Below are 7,370 nucleotides of genomic sequence, written 5' to 3' on the forward strand. Positions count from 1 at the left end.
AATTAATGATTTTTACTTATTTTATTACGATAATTAAAAATACTAGAATTATTAACGAAACCTTAGACATCGATGCTTCATTTCAAATCGTTTCATAATTTGTTAAAAATATTGTAAAATAAAATTATAAAAAAATATGGCGTTAGAATCTATCAACTTCCTTAACCAAGACTGACTCACCATGTTTTTCGTGTAATAAATAATTACGGGCCGTAAAAAATTGAGCTTTTGCTCGAAAAATTGTTCAGAATTTTGACACATTTTGTTTTTTTAGCAAAACACTAACAGGCAGTATGTGATATAGATATACGAGACAAATGAAATTTGACTAAATAATTAGGCGTTCAGTGTCACAAAACGGTTTTTGAACTCCTCATACAATCTTACAAATCTGCAGATTATTTAAATTCATTCGAAACAACGGTAACACCTGGTTAAAAAAATCGTCACATTTTTTAAACCCGGAAAAGAATAAATTTGTAATTGTGCTTTTTGCCGTGAAGATTGTTACTTTATTTTTCTCACTACTCACTTCACTTACGTTGTATGCAAATTGATTTCTGTCGAATGGAAGTTCGAGGTAAGAAAAATGGGTAAAAAGAGTAAAGCAAACAGCTGATTGTTACGTATGTATGTAACACGAACTGCACATCCAGCAAAGGCAAATACAATTAACCTAAGAGGAAAGTTATAGTTGGTCAGTGACGTACGTAGGTACATATACGTGTCCCCATAAATCGAAAATACGAAATACGGAAGGTGTAAGCCCCTGCAGCTCCTACACATTACACAACCTTTTTTAGCATTTTACGTATTGGTTTTTTTTTTTTTTTTTTTTTTTTTTGTTTATTTATTTTTTCTTGTTTTGTTAGCTCTAAATATTGTTTGCTATCACTTCCCTCGTTGGTTATTTACCGAGTCATTTTTCCGCCGCCATTGATTTCGCTGCATATTACGCGTATTTTTACACTTGAGGTGTAAATAATTTTATCTACATATATATCATACATATCTGTATATATAAGACATACACACACACACACACACACCAAGTTATACCTACGCTTATTCTTCCCGCTCATTTCGATACTTTCACTGCAGGATTTTTTACAGCTCTTCTAGTCATACCCTGTAATCTTTTTTATCCACTATATCTCGAATAAACAGAGCGCTACGTACTATAAGTTGCGCAATATTATATGACCGGTGATTTCAACCCATCTAGAGGTTTTATTGAAAATCCCTGCTCGAATTTTCTAACCGTCTAGTTTATGTACGCAGCCAACTTCGTAAAAATGTTACTAGTGTGATAAGCAGTTCTTTAATAGGCCAGAGGTTATGGTTGACTGTCGCTTGTAAACCGGTCTATTCTAGGGAATTTTATCTTGTCACTGAAAGTCTGCTTCAGGCTGCGAACATGAATGTCAATCCATCAAAATTATTCATTTATAACTCTGAAACTGTTGAACCGATTTTGATTATCGTCTTTTGTTTAGATAGCTACAACGTCTGGCTAAGTTTGAGGTTATGTTTCGCTATAACCAGATCAATTGTTTTTTAGATATAACGATATTTGTAATTCAAGTTGCTACGGGATTACACACTTTTGCGAACGCTGACTAAACACTTACAGGTACTCGTTGAGTTAGGTTAGGTTAGGTTATGTCATATACATAGAGCACGAAATTGGAAACTCATAAAAACAATACTTTTCTCTTTTGGCCTATCTGATCTTACTATACTTACCCAGATAATTATTTAACATGTCGTTTTTGTTTCGCTCTTGTTTTAGGTCTGGTTTCAAAACCGTCGAGCAAAATGGCGACGGCAGGAGAAAATGGAAGCCGCTAGACTCGGCCTCACTGAATATCATCACGCTGCTGCCACCATGAGGTATCTATACAAGCTCGTTCTAAGTGTACATAAATTAACTTCTGGATGTAAAAATACCAAAATCAAATTCAGCGTAAACATCGGCAGACTCAACGAATTTTCTTAATAATTTTAAAAACATTTCGGATCGCGTTGTCTGCGTGTGAATTGTTATCTTATGGAACTTTTTTCACATTCTGTAGGTATACTAATTCGATTGTTTTGATTATTTTAGTCAGTAATTATGATTCTGAATAATTTAATCAATTTGAGAGTTTTCTTGTTCGAAAAGATTGACAAATTTCTAGTCGGGAGAATATGTGTAACTGAAAATTGAATTATGGTTAAAAAACTTTTCGATCCTTGTGGTTGCAGTAATTCAACTTAGTTTTTTATAATTTGAAATGAAGTTTTTAAAATCATAAGAATTACAATTCAATTTTGTCTCGATAAATTCTCAAAGACCATAAATCGCTGCCAAACGTCTCACGATATTCAATAACGTGAAGAAATTCTATTTCCCAAAATCAAACAGCTCAAAAAGCCAATTGATTTTCTCATTATATAATTATTCCTAAAAGATGTTTAAATACAAGTTCGAAAAACTTTACTTTAAATTCATACATTGAATATCGCGATAAATATTACAATTAACTACTATTTCGACATAAACAAAAAAAAAAAAAAAAAAAAATCACTCAAATAATCTTACATTTCTCGAGGAAAAAAAAATATCAAAACAAAATGCGTTCACAATTATAATTGATACTTTTGAAAAATCAAATCAACATTATCCTCCGAGTGCTTGAGGGATGAAAAAATTTGAGAAAATTTTTGAAAAAACTCGAGAGATTTTTGTCTTATTTCTCTTCACTTGTTTCAGAAACGTCGGCGGTTCGGGACTCGGACTTCCGGGCGATCCGTGGCTGCCACATTCCCCGTCAATTTTGCCTGCGCTCCCCGGCTTCCTGGCTGCACCTCACGCCGGCTATTCCAGCTATTTGACATCCCCTAGGCGCCTTCCGTCGCCCCCGGAAGCGGGCATCATACTCAATACATTCCGAGGTATATATATAAATATAATTTATACTGCCATATTGTTTTTAAGCGCAATACCTTTTTGGTAACCAATGAAAAAATCTGTCTCCATAGGAAAACGAGATAAAGATAGAAATGAATTTCCAAGTTTCTGTAAAGAATGAAAAAATTGAAAAAAATTAAAAAAAAAAAAAAAAAAAAAAAAAACCATGTCGAGGGGTTGCAAACCGGCGTCCAAAGTGCGAATGTTGAATATTTTTATAGGTCTATCCTCGATGAGTGAGCTTAGCTTACGCGCCTGTCAGTACAACTCCTTGTTGGCCGCCGAGTTACAGGACAGCGGCGGACGTTAAAGGGAGGCCTGGGAGCCACGTGAGAGATCGACCTAGATGACGAGACCAACACAGAATGTCAACAATTAAACAATTAGAAAAAATCCCGGACGAACAATCCGACGTAAGCATTATTGGTGAAAAATCATGCCGACCACGACGCGCGACGACTTGACGCTGTAATGAACGCATTTTTTTCAACCCAGCCATTGCATAGTGCCATCCTTGTTTTTGATTTTTTTCTTCTTTTTTTCTTCTTTGTATTCCATGCAAAATTCTGAAAAAAATTCATCTGGATGTGTTGAAAAAAAAAAAAAAAAAAAAAAGAAAATTATTTTACTTCAATATTAATAACGTAAGCGAGAAAAAAAATTTCGATCCGTTTTAGAATTTATTTCAACGTATCAAATTTTTGTTATTTAAATAGATCTTCTTTTCCGGGATGAAAACATGACTCGAGGGCTTTTTTTAACGCATTTTCTTCTCAGAATTCAAACTTCTTAGGCCAAAAGTAAGAGCGTACGAATCGCATTGACGTTTCTTGACTTCATTATGACTTGATTTCATGCCCCATTTAACGCAGACCCCAAAATTTGACGGCGCGTTACATTCGATCAGAATCGACCAAATACTGACGCATTTAGTTGAAATTGCACATTTGTACTGTAAATATGTATTGTACATTGTAATATCTCACGTGGCTCTCTCAGTTTCAGAATTTTGACTATCGTTGAATATGTATATAATAACGGACTGGATTCTCTTTTTTTATACTAGATTATACAATAAGCGGACTGATAAGAATTCCCACAGAAGTTGCCAAAAATGATCCATAATGCAAATAAGAAACAAAAAGGATTGTTATAATAATTTGATCCTCTCTTCTTCTTCAGTTTTTTTTTTTTTTTTTATACATTTATTCGATTTCTCTACAACGAGTTCTCAAGACATTCGTTATAAGAAATTCCAAAACAAAAATCAACAAGTCTGAAACCATCGCAGTTTATTTCCAGATCAAAAAAAAAAATATAACATCTCAATCGAGGAAGCAAATAACACATGAATAAAAATATATCAAATCAAGAAATCAGGGAAAAAGCGTAATTTCTCTTAAAGAAACGGGGAAAAAGTCACGGAATTTCCAAGAACAAGTATTGAGTCTCCGCTCTGAGATAAGTAATATATTATATTGTATCACAAGTGCGAAAAGTGTCCGCTTTCCGATAAGTGTAAAGTTTGCAGCGTTTGCTAATCAGATATCGCCCATCCACACGTGTGATCGTACGCTATTTCTTTAAACACCTGTGAAGGAAATTTTATGTTGAAAAGTAACGAAAGAAATATTGAGGTTAGGTGTTCCACACTCAATGACACGGTGAGTAAAATTGAATTGTTCTAAAGTGCGCACGCGCCAGAGAAAGCCTCGGTGTATAAAATCTATCATTTCATCCGTGCGCATGCGCCAACGAATTGTTTTACCACACTGTTCGGAAATGGGTACTTTCCGCTTCGAAACTCGAACTTTCTAAACAGGTGTTAGAAAAAAAAAACACACACACACATCTCCAATGTAACCGGCTCGAAAATATTTTTCACGGTCGATTGTAATTCTTGTGTCGTAGACATGAGACCGCCGAACGGTGGCCTCTCGTTACTGGGAGGCGGTGGAGGCAGCGATGGCGGGTCTTCGTCGTTGGTCGGTGGAGGTGGAAACGGAAGAGGAAGCGGCGAGCAATCGGGACTTTCGGTCAGTCCAACCGATCAGAGGACGTCGAGTATCCAGGAGTTAAGGATGCGAGCCAAGGAGTACGAGGAAAGCATCACCAAGGGTCTCCAGATGGTCTGAGAAGTTGAAAGGAAGGCCCAAAACTCTTCATTTTTCGAAACCACAGCGATTGTGAGACTATAATATCGTTTCGTTCGTAAATTTCACTCGCTTTCGGGGCCAAAAGCGGAGAGAAAATGGCGGTTGTAACGAGGATGAGGATGAGTGGGTAGAAAAGAAGACGGAAGAGATTTAGTCGATTGAAAAGTATAAGATTCGCGGGGAATTCAATAAACAGTAACGCGCAACGATGCAGGTGTTACATCCCTTCGAAACTTTTGCTGATTCTCTGATCATCTTGTATAATTCATTTGTCACGCTGAATTTATCGATTCTGAATTCACGATTGACTGAAACGAACAATATGTGTGTATAAATATGCGCTTTTCACGCGATATTTTCACTTTACCGATAGCAAGCGGAGATCCTAGTCAACTCGTCAACGGGAGACGTAATGATAGATAATAATAATAATCGTAATCGTATTATTAACAATATAGTGATAATGGTATAAAAGATAATAATAACAATAACAATAATAATAGTAATAGTAATAGTAGCGATATTCATACGTCGGTGCAGATAATGGTACTGACAAAATAAATAAATGAGTAATCGAGAAGAAGAGAAATTGAAGGAGAAAATATTGAGATAAGAAACAAGATGGATTGATTTCCGGTAGCAATTTTGAAAAAAAACAAACAAACAAAACAAAAAAAAAAAAAAAACAAGATAAAGTAGTAAATAAATCGGTGAAATATCGGTATCAATTTATTTTTCGTTTCTTAGGAAGGGAGAATTTTTAATCACGCTTAAGGGGGATGAGAAAGTTCGTTAAACCGCAAGACCGGCGATTAAAATTCAGGCATCAACTGTGAATTTGAGGAGGAGATTGGACGTTGTCGGAAGAGAAGAAAAAAAGAAGTGTTGGAAATTAACTACGGTTAAAAATGTCCGTGTAAGTGACGCTGTAATATTGTATTGAAATTGACTTTTTGTATATACCGCGAGGGATTACCGGATGATAATGACTAAAATTCGAAGAAGAAGAAAAATAAGAATAATAAGAATAAACAGAGCAAAATTAAACTAATCGAATGTTATACAATAAATGAAACGATCCGAAAGATGGAATATTTCTTTCGCCTGTTTTTCATCTTTTCTATTTTTCTTGCTTCAATTAATATAATATACGAGTGCGCAAGGAATAAATTAAATAAGTCTTGCGCGAAGCTTCGAGAATGCAGTGTATAAATATATTAGTATTGCGATGATTCTATATGAACATATACATATGTAAAGTTTAAAAATCGATAATAATGCATATAGATATTATATATTTAGAAATAAATTAAGACACGTGTATGAAAGATTTGTGTGAGCCGAGCGATTGGTGTTGTATTTACCTAAGATAATATCTAGATACGTGTGAATGTGAAAAGTCGTCGAGAAAGGTGAGGATAAATCGAGGATTGGAAAATCTGATCAACGAGAGAACTAAACAGATCAAGGAACAACCAAAAGCGACGAGCGTATAAATATGAAAAAAAGGTATGTAATAGGCAAAACGTAAGGTATATATATATTATATACATGTATGATGATGATGATGATGATGGTCGTAATAATAGGAAGGATAATAATAATAATAAATAAATTTCGATGTACATATTTAATGAAAATGAAAATGAAAGTGAAAAAAAAACAACCACAAATTATATATATATATATATATATATATAAATTTCTCTTCTCTGTCACATGTCGCAAGTAATAAAAATCCGTGATCAATTATAACTGGTAACTTATGTAAATGTTCGAGACAAACATTGCGCAGGGAATAAAAAAGGAAAAAAATGATAGAAGTTTAATTATTTGTTTAGTTTTTTTTTTTTTGGTCTTGATTAAACTTTGACAGTGTCTAAAAGACTTCCGACTTCCGGTTGGGCGTTTGCATTAGCGGTATACGAATACGGATATAAGAGGGGAGATTTAAAAGAAATTAGAGAAAGTGAAAGGCGGAACCGTGACTGTATTCTTAAGTTTTCCAGCGAATAAGGAGAGCGGCGTTTGGTTTGTTAACGAATTAGCATGTCAAAGAGTCGTTTTAATCAACCTTCAATTAATTTCTTCAACCGTCGCCAAGGTAGGTATATAAAGTCGAGTCGGGGCATCTAATTATATGGTTTCCTTTCGGTTTAATTAAAATTCGGCATATCTATAGAAAACGAACTCGCCCCTCTCTTTCTACGAAATTGATTTCCTAATTTTGGCCAACGCGCTTGTATAAAATTCCGAGAAGC

General features: G+C 34.6%; 1 protein-coding gene across 3 annotated transcripts in view; it reads left to right on the top strand.

Annotated features, from left to right (window-relative positions):
* The window catches only part of LOC124410902 (retinal homeobox protein Rx1-like), a 30,219-nt gene extending 25,017 nt beyond the window's left edge, over nt 1–5,202 (top strand). Inside the window, exons 3-6 of one of the 3 annotated variants that reach the window (XR_006929632.1) lie at nt 1,793–1,893; nt 2,756–2,937; nt 3,175–3,366; nt 4,865–4,982. Coding sequence is in view for 2 of the 3 variants with exons in the window: in XM_046889620.1 (XP_046745576.1) it covers nt 1,793–1,893; nt 2,756–2,937; nt 4,865–5,088 (507 nt within the window). In the remaining variant the exon portion in view is untranslated. Of the gene's footprint in view, nt 1–1,792; nt 1,894–2,755; nt 2,938–3,174; nt 3,408–4,864; nt 5,120–5,156 lie in introns of those variants that run through there. The other 2 variants (XM_046889620.1, XM_046889621.1) reach the window with 2 other exon arrangements.
* The last annotated feature ends 2,168 nt before the right edge of the window (nt 5,203–7,370 follow it).

Source organism: Diprion similis, chromosome 10 (genome assembly GCF_021155765.1).
Source record: "Diprion similis isolate iyDipSimi1 chromosome 10, iyDipSimi1.1, whole genome shotgun sequence".
Taxonomy (NCBI): Eukaryota; Metazoa; Arthropoda; class Insecta; order Hymenoptera; family Diprionidae; genus Diprion; species Diprion similis.